Consider the following 24,908-nt stretch of genomic DNA (forward strand, 5'->3'; position numbering starts at 1 on the left):
TTGGCCTGGGCTAAACTGATTGCTTATGCTTCACATGATATTGCGATATTGTGCTGACCTCTAGTGGTGAGCTTGAGAAACTGCTTTTTCTGTTTCAGGTCTACAGCTTTCACAGGAGAATCTCTGCATCTGCTGTTGCATCTACTGAACGAATAAACCTTTCAAACCAAACTAAATTATTTTATTTGTATATTCACACAATATGCCAATACATTTTGAAATACATACAATGGCTAAAGAGAAAATACTCGCTGAACAAAAAGGATTGAATGGAGTAGCTAGACTGGCGACAGCTAGAATGTGGTGGATTATGGTTCATGAATGCTGTGACTGCTAAAGCTGAATCTGAGTCTGGGCTGGTGTGGGAAACTTCATCATCTCTCACTGTAGGACAGTCAAAGCTTTGTGTCTGATGAGCACAGACATATTTCTGCATTATGAGACAGACAGAACCTCATACTCATTTAAAAATATATATTCTCTATATAAAATAAAGAAATACAAATGTAAAACAGATTCATGTAAAATAAAATAATAATGATAATAACAGCAGTATAAAGAAATATACATTTGATTGATTTAAATCTCTACATGTATTTAATGATTTAATATATATTAAATTACTACATTTGAGAATTAAAATGATCAATATTTTCATTTCTTCATTATAGATGAGTTTAATCCCAACATTAGTATGATGTAGGACACTAAAGACTCCCATTCCTGCTAATCCAGCTCATCTGAGCTCAGATCAGGCTCTTCCTCCTCTATTTCAGCTCTTAAATCAACAATAACCAGTCAACATTACTCATCATGTGTGTGTGTTTCTATTGATGCTGCATTATTAAATCTGAACGTCTGAATCTCTTCCTTCTGTATGCATTAGTACTCATTATAAATGATAATACACAAGAGCTGGTATGATGAACTGTACATGTGTTAAAGCAGTGCTATTTGAAAAACTGCATGTATATAAACAGCTTGAGCTCATAACAGCTGTAGGTTTGGCAGTGTATTTATGAAGTGCTGTAGAGCAGCATCTCAGCTAAATTACCATCACACATATTCATGTATTACAGTGTTATATTGAGAACCTCCTGAGGATCTTTAATCTGATGGTGGCTTTGCTTGTGCTGTTGATGTCCCAGGTTCCTCCTGAGCTTTAGCCCATTATAACCTGTGCTCCTGCTCCAGCTCTTCCTATAGGCTGAAAGAGGAAGTAGAAGAACATAATCAGTGCTCAGTGGAACAAGCTGCACATTATATCAATATTTCAGTTACTTTGAGTACAACGTGTAATAGACTGTAACCAACATTAAATTACTGTAATCAGATTAGTTACTGATATTACATTATTTGGCGTACATATTGTCTCTAAATAGTTATGTCTTAAATATAATACATCCCATGTGTGTGTTAGTGTGAGTGGTGTAAAGTGATGTTTCCTCACCTCAGGTCACAGTTTGAGTCTCGTATCACGTCTCTGAGCTTCTGTGAGTTTCTGATCTTATTGTCACTCAGATCAAGCTCTTTTATAAACTGCAGTGCTTTTGAGTTTGTCAAAGACTGAGTTAAAGGAGAAACATCTGTAATGCCACAGTCATATAGGCTAGAAAGAGACAAACAGACACAAGAGAAAAGAGAAAGGATTGTAACTTTCACCCAGAGTGTGATATCAAACCAGAGGCACTGACATGTTCAGCTCAATATGAACTCATGTGATGAGAGACTTCCAGCGTGAATGAACACATGAATTCTGTGTCAATGTCGAATCTGACAGGAACATTCACAGCTTGATCTGCACTTCATAACAGCATTGCTCAAGAAAATAAAGATCTGCAGAATAAAGAGGCTGTTTGGGGAAATGTGTGTCACGTGTGTGTCACATCTGCTCCTGCTTTTACACCTGCAGAATTTCATCTCACAAAGGTAAATATGACAGAATATCAGGAAAGGTGTCTGATAGATTAAAACTACCAGCCAGTCACAGTTCTTACCAGACCATTTATAAATAAGACAAGTATTTTAAACATATATTAATGTGTTAATATGCCACATTGGTAAAGGTTTAAAATATAATTAAAGACAACAGAGCAGTTTAAAATCATTCAAGTACAGAAAATGAAACATGAGCCCAATCTTCAGTCAGAGAGAGAAGATTCTGTAAACTTATTGATATTGTATTTCTGTAAATGTTATAATGCTATTACAGTTACTGTTCTTATCACACACATCATTTCTTGAGCAAATGTGTGAAGAATAATAATGAGTTAAGCTCTGTCTGGTTTGATGCTTGTGTGTGCAGTTTTCCCGCTGCTGTTTGCTCTGTGGCCGAAAGCATCTTATCCTCACACATTATTCCTGACTGAAGTTATTGACTGACAGAAGCTGCTTGTGCTGCACAGCACATATAAAGCTCACTGATGAAGACATGATCACACACACCATATGGTCTGTGACACTATGGCCTAAACTGACCTGCGAGCGCTGGGTACTCGAGTGCTCAGACCCTGCTTCATCACTTCAGTACATGTTTCCAAATCATTATAAAGTCATTAATATGTTGACTAGATGCTGCATTAGTAGGGAAAGAACAGCAGTGTGTGTGGACTTTGTGACGTGAGAAAGCAAACTGTATAAAGCCGACAGAAATATAAACACATCAGAAACGTATTGGATTTCAATTCATATTTTGTTGTTTTGATTAGATAATTGCCAAATGTTCTAAAAAGCTGACTGTTTGGGTTTATATGAAATGGTAACACTTTACAATAATATTCCATTTGTAACATTAATAAGTATTGTTCATTGTTAGTTTTATCTATTAACCTTAGTTAATGCACTATGAACTAACATGAATGAAAGGTACAAATGTATTGATCAAATATTAACGCATACTGTAAAATGTATATTGCATAATGCATATAGTTCATGGGAGCTAGATAAATAAACTAATACACCGCTGTGAACAAATGGGACTTGCAGTTACCTATGACATTTACACACATTCTTCTAGGTTATCCACAGGTTCCTGCGTCCCATGAGGCCTTGCGGCAAAAGTGGGAGCGTCTTCCGGTTCGAAGTAAACAAGCGGGACTTTATGCATTTCCATCGTAGTTTATGCGCACGTTTTTTTGGTAGAAAATGTATCCGCCTCAAAATGTATCCGTTTTGGTTACATTTTTAAAAGTTGAAGTGATTTTAAAGGGTTAGACCTTTATAGCTCTTGTTTAATATAACTCTGATTGTGTTCATCTGAAAGAAGAATATCACACACACCTAGGATGAGCTGAGGGAGAGTAAATCATGGGCTCATCTTCATTTATAGGTGAACTAACCCTTTAAGCATTTTGATTCTTGTCTGTGAATGTGACTGACCTCAATGTCTCCAGTTTACAGTGAGAATCCTCCAGTACGGCACATAAGGGCTTCACTCCAGAGTCTCCTAGTTTATTCCAGCCCAGCTCCAGCTCTCTCAGGTGTGATGGGTTTGATCTCAGAGCTGAAGTCAGGATGAGACACTGTTCCTCTGTAATTCTGCATCTCCACAGACTGAAGACAGAAAGAGAAAAGAAAATAGCTCAGATCTGTGATGATGATCTTATTAAAGACATACAGTGCTCACATAGTCTATAGTTCCCATAATCTGCTTGTAATCGTGTCACTAGTTCTGTGTGCTGGAAACTGATGTTTCTTCTCTTTCTTTTTTAAACTTTTAAACTATTAATTTTTTGTCTCTTTTGTTTATTGTAGCAGCAGATTCAAATATCATGATATTTCTGCAGAGCAATATGTAAACAACTAGAATGTACATTTCCTGAAGAAAATGTGAGTGGTGCTTGCAGTGGCAAAAAAACACAGTTAGCATTTTGGTAGCATAAAGCTAACACGATTAGCATGATGTTAGCATGATGCTAACACGATTAACATTTTGTTAGCATGATGTTAACAAGGTTACCATTTTGTTAGCATTATGCTAACATGATTAGCATGACATTAACATGATTAGCTAACACGATTAGCATGATGTTAGCATGGTTAACTAACACGATTATCATGATGTTAACATGATTAGCTAACATGATTAGCATGTTTTGCTAGTATAATGTTAACATTATTAGCATGTTGTTAGCACAATGCTAACAAAATTAACATGTTGCTAGCATTATAATAACACAATTAGCATGTTTGCTAGCATTATGTTAACATGATTAGCATGTTTTGCTAGTATGTTTTTACCAAATTGCTAACATGATTATCATTGTTTTGCTAACATAATGCTAATGCAATTAGCATAATGGTAACACAATTAGCATAATGCTAATATGATTTGCATATTGTTAGCATAATGTTAGCACATTTTGACTTGTTTTATCATGTTCTAACCCTAAGCTACACTATTAGCATGTAGCTATTCACTGCTATCATGTGTAGTATGTTGAAAGTCCAGTTTGCTAACATGAGCCAAAAGACCCACCCCCACGTCTCTATGATGTTCTAATGCAGAGATATAGGCCTTGTTAAACGGTTGCTAGGGTACTCTGTTTGGTTGCTATGGAGTGGCGTGGCAGCTGACAATGATGATACTCCAATGGCTGCTTGTTAGTATGAATGATATAAACCAACCCCCATGCCTCTATGACATTTGGATTAAAATATATAGCTCTTTGGATTTGGGTCTCTAGGGTGCTTGATAATGGTTGCTAGGGCGTGGCTAGGAAGTGTTGAAGGTGATTTGTCATTGGCTGTTGATGCCCCGAGTCAAACAAACCCACCCTTGTGTTTCTATGACACTTCTATCCAAAGACATCCCTTTGATGTTTTTCAATGGAAGTCTATGGGATCAGTTGCTACGGAGCTCTAAATGGTTGCTAGGGCGTGGCTTGATAGCTTCACGATGACCCAGAGATAGTGATTGGTTGGCTGAGTAAATTGATAATAAGCCGGTCGATTTGACGCCTCATTCGTGGGTCTGTGACAAATGGTGTGGGAGGAGTAGCGCTGAAATTTTGTCCAGAAGAAGAATAATAAGTATGAAGAATAACAATAGTGATGCCTTGCTACCGCTAACACCACTAATCAGTTCATTGTGTCAAATACTTTAAATTAATTTATTTACTCAAGACGCCTAATTTTAATTGTGACCAATGACAAAGACCAGCAGATGCAATGCTTCAGTGTAAATGATGTGACTTGTGTCCAGTTGTCTTGAACTAAACAGTGAACTGTAATCTCACTGTAACTGTACAGTATAATGATACTGACTGTAGTTTCTCCAGCTGTGATTGTGGGTTCATCAGTAGATCACTGAGGTTTCTCACTCCAGAGTCTCCTAGTTTATTCCCGCTCAGCTCCAGCTCTCTCAGGTGTGATGGGTTTGATCTCAGAGCTGAAGTCACAGCAGAACAACCTTCATCTGTCATAGCACAGCCTCTTAACCTACATTGAGAGAAAAGAGAAAACTCTTTATTCTGTAAAGTTATAGCATCTTCATAAATGTAGTGTGAACTCAGGCTATTGATGAGATATTGAGTTCTTCACCTCAATCTCTCCAGTTTACAGTGAGAATCCTCCAGTACGGCACATAAGGGCTTCACTCCAGAGTCTCCTAGTATATTCCAGCTCATCTCCAGCTCTCTCAGGTGTGATGGGTTTGATCTCAGAGCTGAAGTCAGGATGAGACACTGTTCCTCTGGAATACTGCATCCACTCAGACTGAAGACAGAAAGAGAAAAGACAATACTAAGATCAACATCACAGATCTGAGCTAAAGACATACAGTGGTCACTAAATGTTCAACTAAATCCCTGATCTAAAGCCCACACTGTCACTGTATGATAATTGAAATGAGCTGATGACATCACCGTTTTCTCCAGAGCGGCTGAATAAAATTATGCTGCATTATTTTCCTGTTAAACACTGTGAAGCTGCTTTGAAACAATCTGCATTGTTAAAAGTGCTATATAAATAAAGTTGAAAAAATATGTCTATAGTTCCCATAATCTGCTTGTAATCGTGTCTCTCGTGCTGGAAACTGATGTTTCTTCTCTTCCTTTTTTAAACTTTTAAACTATTTATTTTTTGTCTCTTTTGTTTGTTGTAGCAGCAGATTCAAATCTCATGATATTTCTGCAGAAAAATATTTAAACAATCAGTTCATTGTTTCAAATACTTTAAATTAAATGATTTACTCAAGACGCCTAATTTTAATTGTGACCAATGACAAAGACCAGCAGATGCAATGCTTCAGTGTAAATGATGAGACTTGTGTCCAGTTGTCTTGAACTAAACAGTGAACTGTAATCTCACTGTAACTGTACAGTATAATGATACTGACTGTAGTTTCTCCAGCTGTGATTGTGGGTTCATCAGTAGATCACTGAGGTTTCTCACTCCAGAGTCTCCTAGTGTATTCTCACTCAGGTCCAGCTCTCTCAGGTGTGATGGGTTTGATCTCAGAGCTGAAGTCAGGATGAGACACTGTTTCTCTGTAATACTGCATCCTCTTAGACTGAAGACAGAAAGAGAAAAGACAATAGCTCAGATCTGTGATGATCAAACTGAGCTTTTAAAGGATTTTTCAGACAGTCATTCATCAATCCATCATTTGAAAGCCATATTATTAATTCTCTACAACAGTATTTTTCATCTCAGCAGTGTCATAAAGTTCTATTTTACCAATTAACTTCAGTCAAGTCAACTTTATTTATATAGCGCTTTTAACAATGCAGATTGTTTCAAAGCAGCTTCACAGTGTTAAACAGGAACTTGAAGACTGGTTCGTTCTTGTCAACATCACCCTATGGTTCGCTCACTGGGCAAATGTGTTCAGGTCTGTTGTTCTCACACATGTTTACTAGGGATGCACAATATTATCGGCACGACATCAGAATCGGACGATAAATGCTTAAAATATAAAAATCTGCATTGGCCGATATGAAAGAATTATGCCTATATGCCTTGGCGATATGTTAACGTGTTGATATGCGCCTGCAATAACTATAATAACTGCTATAGTGATAAGATCATGTCAGCACGCTCATTCTTGAAGTCAAAACAAGCAAATACATTTTTTAAATGCTGCCTTGAATTTGTTAATGCAGTACAGAAGGACGTGTCCGTCAACGCAGGGTTGCCAGGTTTTCATAACAAAACTAGCCTAAAACAAGCCCAAAACTAGCCCAAAACAAGCCCAAAACAAGTCCAAACAAGCCCAAAACTAGTCCAAAACAAGCCCAAAACTAGCCCAAAACTAGCCCAAAACAAGCCCAAAACTAGTCCAAAACAAGCCCAAAACTAGCCCAAAACAAGCCCAAAACTAGCCCAAAACTAGCCCAAAACTAGCCCAAACGCGTCTCCCCACTCTCCTTCTGCAGCCTCCACAACAGCAGATGCTCCTCCAGGTCCTAGTGCCCGCCTCTAGAATTATTGTAACAACAGCGCTAAACCCCACTACATATATATAATCGTGTAGTGGGGTTTAGCACTGTTGTTACAATAATAAAATGAAAAGTAGAATACACAAATAAATTGAAGTTACTTCTTATTCTGAATAAATATAGCAGTAATGATGTCATAAATCTCAAGCATGACACTTGTGAATTAAATACATTACTTTTACATTTATGCATTTAGCAGACGCTTTTATCCAAAGCGACTTACAACTTGGGAATACACGAAGCGATTGGTTATGAAGAGTCGAGTAAGCGCAACAAGTGCCTGAAATACTGAGACCGTGTACATTGCTCAGTGTAACACAGGCTAGAGTAGGGAGGGAAAAAAGGAGGAGAAAGAGGAAAGGAATGTTTTTTTATGAGGTTAAGTGCTCACGGAAGAGTTTTTAGTTGACTTTTGAATGTTGTCAATGATTCTGCGTTTTGGATGGCGTTGGGAAGAAAAAATACTTTTTATTCATCTGTAATAAGATTTTTATGAAATGGATGATGAAAAATGATTCAAGGAGCTCTAAAATAATTGCAGAATATTTTATTTGAAGCTGAAGCTAAAGACGGCATCAGCTGAAGTCATGCCACCCCCACTTCCTGTGCACAAACGTCACATCCAAAAATACAATATTTAGGTACACCTGCATCTGTCTGGGGTGAAAGATCACTGACTTTATTATTGTTATTTTCAGAGCTTTTAATATACTCTTATTATAAGAACTTTATTAACATGTATTTATCTTTAACAAGTATGCTTTTAATAAGGAGACCTCAGAAATCTGAAACCACAATCAAAAAAAAGGTTTTTGCTCAAAATAGTGTTGTTTCCAAACAAAGGGAAAAAATAGACGTATATCAGCAATGGCCAAAATGAGTTGAAAAATATCGGCATATCGGATATCGGCAAAAATCCAATATCGCACATCCCTAATTTTAACACAATCTCTCTACCGCCAATACGAATGAAAGATGTTCATGACATCATCCTGCACTAGAATCTGAAGCTTCCCGCCTCGTAAATGATAACAGACGCTGAGACTGCATCTGAAATCGGTCACTCGTTCACTCATTTACTATTTCCTATACAGTGAAAGGCATATATAGTTCATTATATAGAGGACAATGAACAATTCAGACAGTAAATATGCTTTCCATTAGAGAGACTAAAGTGTGGCTTCACATCAGTGACACGAGTCAGAGACAGAGATAGCACAGTGTGTCATATCATATATCATCATATCATAAAGTGTATCATATGAACGAGTCGGCACAGACCACAAAACATATCTAACCCATTTGAATTTTACACAAAATGCTGTATTTTAAAGTGATATGAGGATCAAACAACACAAGCGATTAGACAGCCTCTGCATTAGAAACAGCCCTGATGAGAAGAAGAGATGACGAGCTCTTTACAGCACATTAGCATGATTATGATCATCACTGTTTTACTGTAACAGATCAATATCAAGTCAGAAGGGAGAATCTAGTAGACACGCTCTTCCTGTTTCAGAGGAAATTACATCACCACATTGAATAATGTGGCAATTCAGTGAGGCTTTAAAAAATGAGTGGCACTAAATTTAAGTAAATGTAGATGTGAAATATAATCTTTTGGAATTAAAGCTTACATGTTTACTTAAATTTAAATTATACACAATTACATTTATTTTGTATCTAATTGTTTGTTATTAAAGGTGCAGTGTGTAAGTTTTAGTGGCATCTAGAGGTGAGGTTGTGAATTACACCCGTCCACTGCTCACCCCTCCCTTTTGAAGTACAAGTCAAGTCAACTTTATTTATATAGCGCTTTTACAATGCAGATTGTTTCAAAGCAGCTTTACAGTGTTAAACAGGAAAATAATGCAACAGAATTTGATTCGGCCGTACAGCCGCTCCGGAGAAAACGGTGATGTCATCAGCTCATTTCAATTATCATACAGTGACAATGTGGGAGATCAGTAATTTAGTTTATATGGTTAATTTAGTTTACTTAATTGGATTTATTTGGATATTTAGTTGAAAATGTAGTGTCCCAAAGTGAGCAAGCCAAGTCAGAGGCAACAGTGGCAAGGAAACCAAAACCCCATCAGGAGCAGAATGGAGAAAAATATTCTAATATTCTGACAACTTTACAGGTCAGAGGTCATAATAGATCGGAATATTTGAAAGATCGGAGACCGCACACCAGAGGCGGGTTTATTGAGGATGCCGTGTCGATGAGGCAGTTTCAGGGGGAGTCTAATCACGGTCTCTCAGACACTTCAGGGTCATGTGTTGGTCATGTGTTGGTCATGTGTTGGTCATGTGTTGGTCATGTGTTGGTCATGTGTTGGTCATGTGTTGGTCTTGTCTGGGCGCAGGTCCACCATCTGATCTTTATACGGCCCAGATCCGGCTGACTGCAGTAAACCTCGGGATAAACAGAGAGACTATCATTAGCGTAGATGCCATTCTTCTGATGATGTCACGAGTACATCAAGTGTTATGGGAAGTGTTCCCGGTTCTGGCTGACCTAGTTAATGCAGCCTAACAATCATTTCATTGAAAAAGTGTTTTATGTGTATGCCATAGTAAAGAGATGTGTTTTTAGTAGTGGTGGGCCGTTATCGGCGTTAACGTGCTGCGTTAACGTGCTGCGTTAACGTGAGACTCTTATCGGGCGATAAAAAAAATATTGCCGTTAATCTATTCTCAAAGTTGGGTTGGGAGCTGGGCCTATACTACGCAGGCTATGATGACTTTCACCTTGATATTTTAGCGCGGATGTATACCAAGCCGAATTGCACTGTAGGGGATGAGAGAACGAGTCTTCGAAACCTGTGTGTATGCTTACTAGTGTTGTCAAAAATATCCATATTTCACTATGTTCCTATTTTTCCATATTTTGCTACTTCCTGCTTTGCTACTGTTCGGACGCTCTTGCCCACTGCTCCGCGCTTTGCTCTATCACTTCTATATTTTACAACTTCAGCAAATCAGCACAGTGCTCAAACGACAAAGCTTGACTCCAATGATAAAATTAGAAACTCTGGTGACTGAATTCTTAAACAAAAAGCGGAATATTTCAACCGACCAGCCTCCCACTGCCTTCAGCTTACATTCCGGAGAAGGGAAAACACAGCTGCCTACATTCAAAAGGATAAGAAAATGCCTCTTCTAGAATCTACTTGCTGCACAAACTGCCACAGACTTTTACAAAGGATTGCAGTTCTTGAAACAAAGTTATTTGCGGAACCATCCAACCAGACGAATCACACAGCAGAGCTTCATCATGATCGCCCTCTGCACACTGCCGGTGAGTCCCATAAATGTAGTGCTACTCAACAGGTAGAGAAACAAGTAACTTATCAACACACTAATCGATGGCACAAACAGGAAGCAAGACCCAAATGCACTCGAGACATCAGATTGTCACGAGCATCACATATTGCCGCAGTAGCATGCTCTACCCCAGACACAAGGATTGCAAACACTAGTTTTCTACAACCAAGTATACATCTTGAAAACAGATTTGAAGTGCTAAGGAATGTGGGTGAGGAATCCCCAAAGTGATAAATGTGACCGAACACAGATTGAATCAGCCCGCAGCTAACACTAATGCTAAAAGGCACTCAAGGTCGAGCAGACAGCGGCCCTCAGCTCAGAGCGCAGCCGAGCCCAGGACTCTGATAGTGGGCGACTCAACAATCAGAAACATTAGCAGCAGGGATACAACTACATGCTGCCTTCCACAAGCAACAGTCTCTGATGTAAACAGGGAACTTAAGAACATTCTGATGAAACACAAGACTGCAAATCGACTCATCATTCATGTGGGAAAAAACGATACTTAGAGAGAGGAGTCAGAACTCCTAAAGAGGGATTTCAATTAACTTTTTGAAACACTTAGAAAACTGAAAGTTCAGCCGTTCATCAGTGGACCACTTCCAGCAAGAGGAACAAATAGGTTCTCACGGCTACTTGGGCTAAATACATGGCTGCAAAAAACCTGCAACATGAAGGGAGTGAACTTTATCTGCAATTTTAATCTCTTCTGGAGTCAGAGACAACTGTTTACATCAAATGGCCTCCACCCAAACAAACTCGGTGCAAGAGTGCTTAAGGACAATATTTATTTTTCCCTTCATCATCCTTCAGCTGTGTATGCTAACCCACTCAACCTGGATGGCACACACACACCAGTAAAGTACGATCACAGGACTTCATTTCAGCATCTGAATGGACATGCGGTTGATACACCCCACAAGGACAATGATAACACTACGCAGCCACAACAACCACTTCTCATGGACACACTCCCAGCTGAGCCCCGCCCTCAGAGCTCACCACAGACGCACTGTGACGGATTAGAACTGCTCCAAGTGACAAAGATCGAGCAACTAAACAGTAACATCTCAGCCCGGACTGTGGAGGCACTGGTAAAAATGGGGACCATCAGGGGTGAGACTGGTGAACTTTTACAACTTATATGTGGTATAAGCAATAGGCTGGGAAGAAATGTCTATATCACTCCTTGAACAGGACGATAACATATTGCAGTTTCCGGTAACACCAGAGAAACAGCCCCCCTCACCAGACATGTTATTCCGCTCTACAGCATCCCCGCCTCTGAGCTTCACAGAAAAAAAATGGATTATGTTTATACTGGAAACAGACAATCATACTTGATCGCTGCGAGCCCCCAGATATCAACCAAAAAGCGTCGAGCCCCACAACCACCAAAGACTGTGGGCCCAGCTCGCTCTGCCCCTCCTCCTGTGAGATTTCTTCGGTCACAACGCCAGGGCACACACCCTCCTCCATCTGCACCAAAAACAACTGATACCAGCTCTCACTGACGTGTTCTGGGTCCTCGCAACGTCAACAGCAACCTTATCAAATGTTTACAAAACAAGCGTGAGCCCAGTGTGCCTTTATCTTTCTCTATTTCTGTTCGGTTACGTGATAGAAAGTCCAAGGCTTTCTCAGGCCGCATGGCAAACCCATCTAATCTGCTGCCTGTTACTTGTCAAACTAAGATTACTGTGGGGGGAAAAATAAAAATTAATACTGTTAAATTAGCACTTTTAAACATCCGTTCACTTAAAAACAAATCATTTCTAGTCAACGACTTAATATCCACAAACAACCTAGATTTTTTGCTTCTAAATGAAACGTGGCTAGAAGACAGCTGCAGTGCAACAGTCCTCAATGAAACAGCCCCTCCTAACTTTACTTTTATGAGTGTCTGCAGACCAGTCAGAAGGGGTGGGGGGGTCGCCGCTCTATTTAAAGATGTCTATCAATGTAAGCAAGTATCATTTGGTGACTATTTGTCTCTAGAATATCTGGGCATTGTGCTAAAAGGTGCACCACGCATCCTGATTATCATTATTTATAGGCCTCCGAAATATTCTCCGGCCTTTATTGATGACTTTACAGAGCTGTTATCAGCAATCTCATCTGAGTATGACTGTTTTGCTATTGCTGGGGATTTTAAGATTCACATTGACAATGCTGAATCCAGTACAACAAAAGACCTCATGACTGTTCTTAACACTTTTGATTTGACACGACATGTACACGGACCCACTCATGATCGTGGACACACTCTATATTTACTTATCAGTAAGGGTCTAAATATTTAATCGATAGTTATTAAGGATGTGGCACTGTCTGATCATTTCTGTATTTTCTTTGATATATCAATCTCTCCTGCCATTGAAACTAGATATTGTCAAAAAGAGATGCTTAAATGAGAACACTAGTGTGCTGTTTATGAAGGCTATATCTCTAACACCAAGCATATCTGCAGACTCTGCTGATTTTCTCCTTGACTCTTTTAACTCAAAAGTTAAGGGTGTAATTGATGATATTGCTCCTGTAAAAGCCAGGAAAAAGAGTGGCAAACAAAAAGCACCTTGGAGAAACTCAACAGCAGTGCAATTAATGAAAAGACAATGCAGGAAATCGGAACGCATGTGGCGAAAGACAAAACTTGTAGTCCATTATAAGATCTATAAAGACAGTCTTTGTGCTTTCAATGTGGAACTAGGCAAAGCTAGACAGACCTTCTTTTCAAATATTATAAACAGAAACATAAACAACACGCGCACTCTTTTTGCTACTGTAGAGAGACTGACAAACCCTCTGAGTCACATTCCCAGTGAAATGCTCTCAGACAGCAAATGTAGTGAGTTTGCTTTCTTCTTCTCAGAGAAAATCAATAATATCAGAAATGCGATCAGCACATCCTTGAGTTTCTCTGGGGTGAATCAGATCAGACCACAACCTCAGAAAGTTACTATGACTGATTTCGAAGCAATTGATGGTAAAATTTGAGAAGAAACGGTACAGCACCTTAAAACATCAACCTGCGCTCTTGACACACTCCCCACTTCTTTTTTCAAAAGTGTGTTTAACTGTTTAGAAGCAGATCTCCTAGAAGTGGTAAACGCCTCACTTCTTTCTGGGACTTTTCCAAACTCCCTAAAAACCGCAGTAGTTAAGCCTCTCCTGAAAAAGAGAAATCTGGATAACTCCATATTGAGCAACTACAGACCAATCTCAAATCTCTCCTTCATAGGCAAGATCATTGAAAAAGTTGTTTTCAGTCAGCTGAGCAAATTCTTAAGCTCAAACGGATACTTTGACAATTTTCAATCTGGTTTCCGACCGCATCACAGCACAGAGACGGCCCTCATTAAGATAATAAATGATATTCGCCTCAATACAGATACAGGCAAAACATCAATTTTGGTACTACTCGACCTCAGTGCTGCATTCGACACTGTTGACTACAACATACTTCTTGACACGCTAGAAAATTGGGTTGGGCTTTCTGGAATGGTCCTCAAATGGTTCAGGTCATACTTAGAAGGGAGAGGCTATTATGTGAGTATAGGTGACCATAAGTATGAGTGGACATCCATGACATGCGGAGTCCCACAAGGGTCAATTCTTGCACCACTCCTATTCAACCTGTATATGCTGCCACTCAGCCAAATAATGAAAAATAACAAAATGGCTTACCACAGCTATGCTGACGACACCCAGATCTACTTAGCCCTATCACCTAATGACTACAGCCCCATTGACTCTCTCTGTAAATGCATTGATGAAGTTAACAGTTGGATGTGCCTAAACTTTCTTCAGTTAAACAAAGACAAAACTGAAATTACTAGATTTGGAAACAAAGATGAAATTCTCAAGGTGAACACATATCTTGAGGCTAAAGGTCTGAAATCAAAAAATCAAGTCAGGAATCTTGGTGTGATTTTGGAGTCAGACCTGAGTTTCAATAGTCATGTCAAAGCAATAACTAAATCAGCTTACTATCATCTCAAAAATATATCAAGAATTAGATGCTTTGTTTCCAGGCAAGACTTAGAGAAACTCGTTCATGCTTTTATTACCAGTAGGGTGGACTATTGTAATGGTCTCCTCACCGGCCTTCCCAAAAAGACCATTAGACAGCTGCAGCTCATACAGAACGCTGCTGCCAGGATTCTTAGCAGAACCAAAAAATATGATCATATCACACCAGTCCTCAGGTCTTTACACTGGCTTCCAATTACATTTAGGATCGATTTTAAAGTGCTATTACTTGTATATAAATCATTCAATGACCTAGGACCTCAATACATTGCAGATATGCTGATTAAATACAAACCCAACAGATCACTCAGATCATCAGGATCAAGTCAATTAGAAATACCAAGGGTTCACTCAAAGCAAGGAGAGTCTGCTTTTAGCTATTATGCCAGCCGTAGCTGAACCAGCTTCCTGAACAGATCAGATGTGCTCCAACAGTAGCCACTTTCAGATCCAGACTCGACACACATCTGTGCAGCTGTGCAGTTGCTGAATGAGCACTGTGCCACTGTACGTGCTTTGTCCGAACTGCTTGCATTTTAATTTATATGCTTAAATTTAACCCTGTTTTTATTTTTATTTTTAATTATACTCTTTATTTTTATCTTTCAATATTTTCTTTTTTTTATTTATTTTCATTCCCATTAAAACTTTTAATTATCTTACGAATATTTTTATTTCATTTCTGTGTAAAGCACTTTGAATTGCCACTGTGTATGAAATGTGCTATACAAATAAACTTGCCTGCCTGCCTATGTATCGATACTGAAATATCTGAAACGATACAATACTCATTTTCTACATTATCGATATCAGCTGAGCTCTCCTCTCCTCTCCGACTGACACCGAGTTGACATACACCCGCCTCCTCTCATTCAGTCCGGTTAATCCTCTGAATATGGCGAACGGGTGTTCTGCTGGACTTTTGTTAGTATTGATGTGACCGGTCTGAATTTCACACTGGGTTGCACATAACGTTAATTCTACTAATTCCCGCAGATTTCGCCTCTGACATACAAGTGCAAAAATTAGCTCCTTTTTCCATCTTATTAATGGTCAAATACACTCAAAAGTCTCAATGCTCATCTTGGTGAGTTTTTATGTAAACACAGTTGTAACCAGCTCACAGGAACAGTGGGATCCATGCGTGCGTCAGGTCTTAAAGGGACAGAAGTTATTTATTACAAACTACAAAAAGACAAACGATAACTTACGAGCACATATATTCTGAATGCCTTCGGCAGAATTCAAATGAGCCATTTTAATCTAGATTAATCTAGATTAATTTTGGAATTAATCTAGATTAATCTAGATTAAAAAATTTAATCTATGCCCACCACTAGTTTTTAGTCTAGATTTAACCTGACAGAGTGTGTCTGCTTCCCGAACAATGCTAGGAAGACTGTTCCAGAGTTTAGGTGCTAAATGGGAAAAGGATCGACCGCCTGCAGTTGATTTGGATATTCTCTGTATGATCAACTGGCCAGAGTTTAGAGAGCGCAGTAGACGTGATGGAGAATAATGTGTTAAGAGCTCGCTCAAGTATTGGGGAGCTAAACCATTTAGTGCTTTGTAAGTAATAAGCAAGATTTTAAAATGTATGCAATGTTTAATAGGGAGCCAGTGCAGTGTTGACAGAACCAGCTAATATGGTCATACTTCCCGGTTCTAGTAAGAACTGGAGCTGCTGCGTTTTGGACCAGCTGGAGTTTATTTATTAGGCGAGCAGGGCAACCACCCAGTAGAGCATTACTTGAGCGAGCTCTTAACATATTATACTCCATCACGTCTACTGCATTCTCAAAATTCTGGCCAGTTGATAATACCGAGAATATCCAAATCAACTGCAGGTGGTCGATCCTTTTCCTATTTAGCACCTAAACTCTGGAACAGTCTTCCTAACATTGTACGGGAAGCAGACACACTCTGTCAGTTTAAATCTAGACTAAAAACACATCTCTTTACTGTGGCATACACATAAAAAACTTTTTAAATTAAATGATTGTTAGGCTGCATTAACTAGGTCAGCCGGAACCGGGAACACTTCCCATAACACCTGATGTACTCGTTACATCATCAGAAGAATGGCATCTACGCCAATGATAGTCTCTCTGTTTTATCCCAAGGTTTACTGCAGTCAGCCGGATCCGGGCCGTATCCAGATCAGATGGTGGACCTGCGCCCAGAGAAGACCAACGCATGACCCTGAAGTGTCTGAGAGACCGTGTCAATTAGACTCCCCTGAAATTGCATCATCGACACGGCATCCTCAATAAACCCGTCTCCGGCGTGATGACTCCGATTGTTCGAATATTACAATTTAATAATACTTAAATCGATATGTCATTCTCTATAAACCCGTCTCCAGCGTGTTGCCTCCGATCTTTCGAATATTGCACTTTAATAATTATTTAATCAACACATCAGCCTCAATAAACCCGTCTCTGGCGTGTTGCCTCCAATCCTTCGAATATTCCGATCTATTATGACCTCTGACCTGTAAAGTTTCCAGAATAATAATCATACGCTGTTTGTTAATTGGCCAGAGGAGAACTGGCACCCCGAATGAGCCTGGTTTCTCCCAAGGTTTATTTTTCTCCATTAGGTCACCTGATGGGGTTTTGGTTTCCTTGCCACTGTTGCCACTGTTGCCTCTGGCTTGGCCTGCTCAGTTGGGGACACTACATTTTTCTAAATTTTTCAACTAAATATCCAAATAAATCTAATTATTAAACTAAATTAACCATATAAACTAAACTACTGATCTAAAGCCCACACTGTCACTGTATGATAATTGAAATGAACTGATGACATAACCGTTTTCTCCAGAATGCCTAGATGGCTGAATAAAATTATGCTGCATTATTTTCCTGTTTAACACTGTAAAGCTGCTTTGAAACAATTTGTATTGTTAAAAGCGCTATATAAATACAGTTGACTTGACTTGACTTGACTTAATGGTTTTCTCACCGGCCTTCCCAAAAAGACCATTAGACAGCTGAAGCTCATACACTTACATTTACATTTATGCATTTGGCAGACGCTTTTATCCAAAGCGACTTACTACAGGGACACTTATTACCCACTACCCACTTATTACAGGGACAATCTCCCTGGAGCAACGTGGAGTAAAGTGCCTTGCTTCAGGACACACTGGTGGTGACCACTGGGATTGAACCAGCAACCTTCTGCATATCAGTTCAGTGGTTTAACCCACTGGACCACCATCTCATCATCTCCACCTCATTGTTCAAACAGAACACTGCTGACAGGATTCTGAGCAGAACCAGAAAATATGACCATATCACACCAGTCCTCAGGTCTTTACACTGCCTTCCAGTTACATTTAGGATTGATTTTAAAGTACTGTTACTTGTTTATAAATCACTCAATGGCCTAGGACCTAAATACATTTCAGATATGCTGATAGAATACAAACCCAACAGATCACTCAGATCATCAGGATCAAGTCAGTTAGAAATACCAAGGGTTCACTCAAAGCAAGGAGAGTTAGGGTTAGTTACTGTTTTAATTTAACCTTGTTTTTTATTTTTCATTACAATTTTATTCATTTTTGGTTAGTGCTGTCTGTTTGGGAGAGTTGTGAGAGTTGGGAAGTGAGACGGAACACACTCAGACGTGAGTGTGGAACACCAGGTCCTTGGAAGGGCAGGAGGTCACTAGAAAGCCTGGTTGCTACTAGTGTGTCTCACAAACCGAAAGTCTCTGACTCTTCTGTTCAGACAGGGGAGCCCCAAATTTAGTATTGTTATTTTCTTTCTTATACATGGTATTTTTATTTCTTATGCTTTTGATTATTCTATCAATATTTTAATACATTTTCTATGTAAAGCACTTTGAATTGCCATTGTGTATGAAATGTGCTATATAAATAAACTTGCCTTGCCTAATGCTCACAAATTAGTTTATTTATAACGGTAAAACCACTTTTCATTTAGTCGCAATGTTATATCGTCATGTTTATCAAAATAAAAATGATAAAAACGTAGACCCCACTTCATTGATAGTGTAGGCTTATATGTTGAACTTTGTTGTTGTTCAAACAGATGCTGTATTAAGCAGTTCATAAAGTATTGAACGAAAATGCCTCTGAAACCTCTGTGTGTTTGACAAATGTTGCATTTATTTCACTTCAGCTGTGATAAAGTATGCAAACACAGTGCAAGCATCACTATGGGAAGCAGAAAGTGTCCGACTTCACATCTCCGTTTGCAGCTGCTCCCCGCCTGCACACGGCTACTCTAGCCGATCGGTTGCATCCAGCCGCAGCCAATGCCCAACACACCTACCATGCCCATAGGAAGGGGGGTTCGGGGGGTTCGAACTGATGCTACGCTTGATTGTAATCAGACTTTAGCCATTAAAATGTTATGCGGAACTTAAATAAGCTCAAAGGTCAGGGCATGTCAAAACATATCCAAAGCCCAAAAAAAGCCTCAGGGTCAACTCCTGAGAGTTAAGTTTATAACTCATCTGTGCATTTGTGCTCAACACTGCAGCAAATCATACATAAATGCAAGTGATACAGTTCAACTCACTGACTCAATGATCCAGTCACAACAGTTCTCAAGTTATCAAAACACTGAATCTATCCTACTAAAATTAAGCTAGAACCAGGATATATTAAATAACACAGTGTGCAGAGGATTTGATTGATGAAATGAAAATAAAGCTACTGTAGTAATCAAAAGAAAAAGGAAACGAAACATGGTTTAAAGTGTTATTATGACATGAAAAATGTTCATTGAAACAAACTGTTCATAAGAAACTTAAGGGATAGTTCAACAAAAAATAAAAATTCTGTCATCATTTCCTCACCCTCAAGTTGTTCCAAACCTGTATACATGTATTTGTTCTGTTGTACACTAAGGAAGATATTTGGAAGAATGTTTGTAACCAAGCAGATCTCTGCCCCCATTGACTACCATACTAAAACAAATCATAGGATAGTCAATGGGGGCCAAGATCTGATTGGTTACAAAAATTCTTCCAAACATCTTCCTTTGTGTTCATACTCCAATATAGACAGGGGGAAATATCTGCTAGTCAGTTATGAAAGAGCTATTTGTACACATATGTGAACATAGTAAATGAGTGAATGTCAAACCTCAGTATGTTCAGTTGACAGTGCAAACTCTTCAGTCCATCAGAGAGTAGCTTCACTCCTGAATCCTGCAGGTGATTGCTACTCAGGTCCAGCTCTCTCAGGTGGGAGTTTGATGATTTGAGAGCTGAAGACACAATGGCACAGCATGTTTCATCAAGACCACAGCTGACAAATCTGCAAAAACAGAACATTTACCCAGATTATTTTCTAATGTTCAGTGTTTTGCTGGACAAGATACCCTGCATAATCAGGACCAGTGATGGAAATAACAGCGTTATTAAATTAATGACTGTTTCTCCCGTTACAACGCCGTTAGCGTTACTGAGAAAAAAAATGCAGCGTTACTATAATTGAGCTCACTGAAGCGGCTTTCATCCGAACAGGCTCTCTGTCAGTCGGACCTGCAACTCGTGTGTGTGTGTGTGTGTGTGTGTGTGTGTGTGTGTGTGTGTGTGTCTGTGTGTGTGTGCGTGTGTGTGTGTGCGTGTGAGTGTGCGCGCACACCAGCCATGCGTGTTGGGTGGTGGGTGGGGTGGTATCCATCACTGATGATGATTGGTGGGTGGGTGACAAGGTTGAGGTTGATAGGTTGAGTTCACACCTATTTTTTTACGGTCTATGGTTCACACACACACACACACACACACACACACACACACACACACACACACACACACACACACACACACACCTATGACGCACAAGCATATGCACAGTCAGCAATGGTAAGTCCAACGACTTCAAAAGTAGCTTTCGCAAACTGGAAGTATAAGCGCTACTTTTCCCTCGTTGAGGTGAAAGATAAGAATGTTTATGTAACGTGCAACTTATGCCCAGGAAGAAAGAGTCTCTCCACGTCGGTGGCAAGTAATTCTCATCTAATGAAGCCTCACATCATCATGCGGCCACAAAATTAGTGGCTAAAAACCCAGGTGATAACGTTAGCTCCACTACCAAAGGAGTAGTATAGTACTGATAATATTTACACAATATTTACTAGGGATGCACCGAAATAAAAATTCTTGGCCGAAACCGAAAACCGAAAAAGAGGAAACAAAGGCCGAAAACCGAAAACCGAAACACAGAAAGAAATTATGCCAATTATTAGTACCATTGCATTTATGACTATGTCTGTGTACTAACTTTACTAAAATCAAGGCATTGCAATTGCATAAATTAATATTAAAGTTTCAAAGAATAAATCAATTACAAATTATGCCAATATTTATTTAGCACATTGCAACAATGCACAGTATAAAATAAAATTCAAACTAAAATGTTTAACTTGACCCCAATCGTGTACATTAAATAATAATGTACAGGCCTACAGAAAGGTTTTAAAATTAAATGTTCTCTCATAAAAACAAAGTGCATTTAGGTCTAGTGCATTTAAAAAATGTTCTCTGTAGGACTACTACAAGAAAGTGCATTCAGGACAAGTGCAACTGCTTAAAGATACAACTATTTTCTCTCTAGGCCTTCAACATATTAGTGTATCAAAACAAAGACTGCCATAGCCCATATGTTAACTGTAGAATAGGGGTGTAGCGACAAATAAAACTGACGGTTCGGTACGGGTTCGGTACAGCAGTTTTACAAAATGGCTTTTTATTTATTTTTATTGGTTTACTGAAAAAAAGTATCTGTCCTTAAATAAATTATATTATAACTAAATGTTTATTGAAGATATTGCTGTAAACTATATATGGAGCCCTTACTTGCACATTAATATTAAAGGTTAACAACAGAGCCCAAACTTTTAGCCTAAATTCAGTTGCTATTTATTTTTAGGTCTAATAATCAACACTAAAATAACATTGTACGCAAACATGTTAACTTCACATAAGGCAGTATTTGCAATAACTTCTAAATCTAATTATAAAATATTTTTTTATCCAATTCGTTGTTGAAATATGATCATTTGTGTCTGTCATTTTCATGACAGGTTTATTTAAACATACATGAAATAATCAAGATATCATTAACAGGTTAAGTAGAATATAATGAATATAACGGTTAATATAGGTCATATATTTAGTGAAAGAGTTGATTTCTCAAGTGAACTTAACAGCTGTGGACACTGAATGACTGCCTGAGGTAAATGTGATGCTAACTTACATCACTGTTTAGTTTAGCCTCAGTTATATTGAGGTCTTTCCGCCGTTGAAACACTGACCGAGCGATTACACCACATATGCTACGTGACTATAAGTTGTGTCCTCAATGTTCATTCATGTTTATTATTAAGGAAGAGATGATCGATTGCGCTCACAGATGATCGCGTTCACGCGCGCGCGCGCCGCGGCTTGAACTGTGATGTGATCAGTGATGCCACATTAAAGAGTGTCAAAACGGCATTTATCGTTTGAATTTCGTGATACATGTTGATCGATGTTGGTGTGGGAACTCGGATTGTGTTCGGCGCTTAAAACATGCCCACTGTTAAAGATTGCATTGGGAAACCGTTCGGTTTCACTGTGAAGTCTGTTCCTCTTCTCATCGAGAACATGAGCTCTCGCTGTGCTTGTGCATGGAGCAGACGTGGGTGTTTCTCAGATATACTGAAACACGTCCACACCGCAGACATGTTGCTTCAGACAAGAACGTGCAGGTCGCGGTTTCTGTTTGAGTCATTACAACATTTCGGCCATATTGTTTCGGTGATAAAAGTCTTTCGGCCGAAAACCGAAAATGCCCTTTTGGGCCATTTTCGGCCGAAAATTTTCAGTGGCCGAATATTCGGTGCATCCCTTATATTTACACTATAGTAAGCCTACTGATAATATTTACAATAATGTATTGAATTTGATAGGTGTCTCTCACATTGTCCCACAGCAACATTACAATAGTGTACATTAATGTACAATGATTTATAATTGTAATTTATTCTATTTAGTGTCCAATTCATTCATTTAACATCTAATATTGGGGGCATCCAAGTTATTTGACATATTTGAACATTTGGCGGGGGGAAAGTAACAGTAGTTACTTTCCCTGGTAATTAGATGATGTAAGTTACTAATTCAGTTACTATTTGTAAGGAGTAACTAGTAACTATAACTAATTACTTTTTTAAAGTAACGTGCCCAACACTGATCAGAACAGCCAGATATTTCACACAGCATGTTGACATTCAGTTGTTTAGTGATGTAGAATAAAAGTTTTCATTAAACAGCGATCAGTGAAATAACTCACATGGCTTTTCTGCAGCATCTCACAGCTGGAACGAGTCTTGAGTAGCCTGCTTGTGATGACGTGAACCTCTTTGGGTTGAACTCGTCCAGCACCTTCTCTGACATCATCAGTACGTAGATCAGCACTGAACACATTGAAGATGAGAGTTCTCTTCCTGGATGTGCATCTGAACTGAGGCATCTCTGTATTTCCTCGTATAATGAATGATCCTTGAGCTCAAGTAAGCAGTAGAATAGGTTGACTGAAGCTTCATCTGAGATGAGGTTATTTTGTAATTGTTTAATGTATGCACTTATTTTTCTGATGCTCCCACTGGTGTCTTTAGTGTGTGTGATCAGGCATTGGAGCAGCTTTTGGCTGGATTCCAGTGAAATTCCCATCAGAAACCGCAGGAACAGGTCCAGATGTCCTCTCTGACTCTGCATTGCTTTGTCAGTGGCCCTCTTTGCTAAGTCATGAAAATCTACATTTCTAAAGAAGAACTTAAGCGTTTGTATGGCTGTCGTTTGTGAATATTCAAAGAAAAACTTTAGCTGCTGCATGTCCTTGTTCAGGTAGCAGAGGAACACATGCACTGCTGCGAGGAACTCTTGAACACTCAGATGCACAAAGCAGAAGACCTTTTTCGCATGAAGTCCATCTTCCTTCTTAAAGATCTCAGCGATCATTCCTGTGGATTCAAAGTCTGCACTCACATCAATACCACATGCTTTCAGATCTTTCTCATAGAACACAATGTTTTCCTTCTTCAGCTGTTCAAACGCTAGCTTGGCTAACTTCAAAATCATTTCTCTGTTTGAATGCAAGTTCTTTGCACATTCTATTTCTTCTTGTTCATCGTACTTCTGGTTCTTCACGTCCATCTGTATCAGCAGGAAGTGGATGTACATTTCAGTGAGAGTTGTTCTGATGTTCTCTGTATTGTTCTTGATGAGAATATTCTGAAGTACTATGGCCGTGATCCAGCAGAACACGGGAATGTGGCACATGATGTAGAGACTACGAGACGTCTTAATGTGTGAGATGACTCTGGAGGCCACAGTCTCATCTGAGAATCTTTTTCTGAAGTACTCCTCCTTCTGTTGGTCAGTGAATCCTCGAACCTCTGTGAACAAACCCACATACTGAGGAGGGATCTGATTGGCTGCTGCTGGTCGTGAGGTCACCCAGACGAGAGCTGATGGAAGCAGCTTCCCTTTGACCAGACTTGTGAACAGCACGTCTACAGGTGATCTTTCCTCAACATTGTTCAATGTTCCTCTTTGAAAATTCAAACACAGGCGACTCTCGTCAAGTCCATCAAATATAAACGCAAGTTTACATTCCTTATATAACTTCGACTTTTCAAGGTCCTTCAATTCAGGATAAAATTTCAGCAGAAACTCGTGGAGATTGAACTCTCTGTCTTTAATGCTGTTAATCTCTCGGAATGGAAGCAGGAACACACAGTCTATTTCCTTATTGGCTTTTCCTTCTGCCCAGTCCAGGAGGAACTTGTGCACAGAGACCGTTTTTCCGATGCCAGCGACTCCCTTGGTCAGCACAATCTTTTCTTCATTGTTTTTCCTTAATAATGTAAATATATCATTGCATTTGATTGGTTTGTCCTGTGTTGGCTTGTTCTTGAAAGCATCATCAATCTTCAGAATCTCATGTTGAGGATTGACACCTTTCATATCTCCCTCTGTGATGAACAGTTCTGTGTAAACATCTTTCAGATGAACTTCATTTTCTTTCTTGCATTCAAAAATATGCTTTGCTTTCTTCTCCATGTTGGTTTTGAG

The 24,908-nt window shown here is 39.1% G+C and overlaps 1 protein-coding gene across 1 annotated transcript; it reads right to left on the bottom strand.

Moving 5' to 3' along the window:
- Positions 1-162: 162 nt before the first annotated feature.
- On the bottom strand, positions 163-24,908 carry LOC307124660 (NLR family CARD domain-containing protein 3-like). Its single transcript, XM_079814034.1, has 8 exons — positions 23,125-24,908; positions 19,930-20,103; positions 6,338-6,511; positions 5,542-5,715; positions 5,266-5,439; positions 3,379-3,552; positions 1,451-1,609; positions 163-1,207 (listed from the first exon to the last, which is right to left on the bottom strand). Exons 1-8 carry the CDS (start codon positions 24,894-24,896, stop codon positions 1,201-1,203), a joined length of 2,808 nt encoding a protein of 935 aa, XP_079670160.1. The 5' UTR covers positions 24,897-24,908; the 3' UTR covers positions 163-1,200.

This window comes from Gobio gobio, assembly GCF_949357685.1.
Source record: "Gobio gobio genome assembly, chromosome: 4".
NCBI classification, from domain to species: domain Eukaryota; kingdom Metazoa; phylum Chordata; class Actinopteri; order Cypriniformes; family Gobionidae; genus Gobio; species Gobio gobio.